The sequence below is a fragment of the Temnothorax curvispinosus genome, unplaced genomic scaffold (genome assembly GCF_003070985.1).
Source record: "Temnothorax curvispinosus isolate PA1 unplaced genomic scaffold, ASM307098v1 QBEX01018015.1, whole genome shotgun sequence".
NCBI classification, from domain to species: Eukaryota; Metazoa; Arthropoda; class Insecta; order Hymenoptera; family Formicidae; genus Temnothorax; species Temnothorax curvispinosus.
Window position 1 is genome coordinate 1 of NW_020227795.1, and position 2,312 is coordinate 2,312.

The following is a 2,312-nucleotide window of genomic DNA, read 5'->3' on the forward strand; positions in this document are numbered from 1 at the left end:
ATATTTCGCTACGATCAGCTCAGGCGTTGCTTGAAGCATATCGAGGAGGATTGGGAGAACGTTTTCAACGCGGACGCGCGGGACATTATGCTAAAATCCGCGAGGACAGGAAAACGCCTGGTTACCATCTGCGGTGTTTTCATGTACAGCGGCGTCATTACCTTTCGAACAATTCTGCCATTGTCCCAGGGAAAGATCGTCACCGATCAGAATGTCACGCTGAGACATTTTGCCTGTCCCGGTTATTTTTTTTCCCTCGACGTGCAAGTCAGCCCCGTTTACGAAACGGTCTTTGTAATCCAGTCTCTAACAGGATTCATTACAGTCTCGGTCGTGACAGGTGCATGTGGCCTCACGGCGATTTTCGTGGTGCATGCTTGCGGCCAGCTGAAAATTTTGATCAACTTGATGAGAAGTTTCGTGCAGAAACAGTGGCGAGAGGAGCGTGAAGTGGATGAGAAACTAGCTGAAATAGTCGAGCATCAAGTAAGAGTGCGCAAGTAAGTTCGCAACTGGCAATCGTTATTCGTGTTCATATTTTTAACACTCGAATAATAAAAATAATTATTAAATAAACTCATAAAATCGATATGTGTTTATTAATAATAATACTTTTTAACAATGTTTCTCGGTGAAAATAATTAACTTCTTATTTGCTCCCATTAATGACATTTATTTTTTTTACCTACTAATTCAGGTAACGTTAATTGTTATCATCAGTAATTGCATTTCAGTTTTTTACGATTGGTGCAGCATACCTTACAGGAAATATATCTGATGGAAATCCTGGTGAACACGATAGCCATTTGCCTTTTAGTGTATTTTATGTTAGTGGTTCGTAAACTTGACAATTAATTTTAATGAGTTGAATAAATTAAATTTTTGGCCTATAAAAAAAAACAGAAAAGATCGAAGCTTCGATAATTATTCATGATTTAGAAATTTTATTTGAATTTCAAACTCTCATGGATAATGCATGTATCGTTGAAAAATCGAAAGTCATTTCAGAGATTTTACAGTTAATCAGTAATAATTATATTATAATTACCAAAAATATTTATATTTATAGGACTGGCAAAATAAGAATATAACAACTTTATGCACTTATGTAGTAAGCGTTGCAAACATAGTAATACACATATTTCTATTTTGCTATACCGGTGAACAGCTTAGCAGCCAGGTACGCCTCATAAATAAATATTAACATTCAATTTTTAAAGCAATGAAATTAGCAATAACACAACGCTCTACAATTATAGAATAATTGATTTTCAAATAATGTACAATTAAAGTTGCATTTAATTTTACTCCTGTAAGAGTCACTGTTGGGTGCTAAAATAAGTTTCATAAATATCTTTATGAGTATATCGTGAAAGAAACACAGGGAATATGTTGCAAATCCTTGAAATAAACGAATGAAAATTAATGGAAAGAAATTTGTTGCTATTGCTACGTGATAAATTCAACGACAGGCGGAAAAGGTAGCCATTGCATCCTGTGAACTTGAATGGTATCGTCTTCCGGACAGAAACATGCGTAGCGTCGTATTGCTGATGATTGTGTCTAACGCGCCGACCAAGATCTCTGCTGGAAAGTTCATGGATCTCTCGCTCAGGACATTTGGTGCTGTAAGTTAACTAATTTTGTATTGATTTACTTGTGTCTACTACAAAAGACTATCGAAGTGTATTGTATTGAAGATATTCATAAATTTTATTAGCCGTTTATCTAATCGCGTTAGTATCGCTATAGTAGCGATGAATGATATAAACATAAATGTTTTACATCTACATATATCAATATTAACAATCAGATAATTTTTAGGTAGAAATCCTTTTTTTATATGTTTTTATAAAATAAGTATTACGTCATTTATATATATGTCAATTTTATTAACGCGTGCCTGTTATTTGCAACCACAATAATTATAATTTATTGGAAATATGTCATCGAGTTGAAAACAATTGGACATGTTTTAGGTCATGAAAACAGCTGGAGCGTATTTTAATATGCTCCGAAGTGTAGTCGAATAAATATTTAAATTCTAATAGTTGAATTACAACGTAAACTGTATATGATATACTCATCATATCATATTGTGTGAATTAAATGTGTACATGAATCAAATACAAAATCTTAATGCCATATATATATATGTAATGCAAAATGTCATTTTAACATGTATATTTAATTATATTTTATTGAACGGTTTATACTATTTAATATCTCTATTAAACGCTTTTATTAAGAATAAATGTTATATTATTTTTACAGCAAGATTAAAAAATTATTAATTGATATGTATAATCCGA

General features: G+C 32.5%; 1 protein-coding gene across 1 annotated transcript; it reads left to right on the plus strand.

Moving 5' to 3' along the window:
• Nucleotides 1-20: 20 nt before the first annotated feature.
• Nucleotides 21-2,106, plus strand: LOC112468070 (odorant receptor 4-like). Its single transcript, XM_025037101.1, has 5 exons — nt 21-500; nt 735-834; nt 1,070-1,180; nt 1,473-1,628; nt 1,980-2,106. The coding sequence occupies exons 1-5, from the start codon at nt 88-90 to the stop codon at nt 2,031-2,033; spliced, it is 834 nt and encodes a 277-aa protein (XP_024892869.1). The 5' UTR covers nt 21-87; the 3' UTR covers nt 2,034-2,106.
• Nucleotides 2,107-2,312: the final 206 nt, after the last annotated feature.

What these genes read in the sequence shown, in the direction of transcription:
- LOC112468070 (XM_025037101.1), top strand. Translation starts at nt 88, where the DNA reads ATGCTAAAATCCGCGAGGACAGGAAAACGCCTGGTTACCATCTGCGGT. An exon ending in CATCAAGTAAGAGTGCGCAA is followed by an intron (nt 501 to 734) that starts GTAAGTTCGCAA and finishes ATTGCATTTCAG; the next exon opens with TTTTTTACGATTGGTGCAGC. An exon ending in CGCTCAGGACATTTGGTGCT is followed by an intron (nt 1,629 to 1,979) that starts GTAAGTTAACTA and finishes GACATGTTTTAG; the next exon opens with GTCATGAAAACAGCTGGAGC.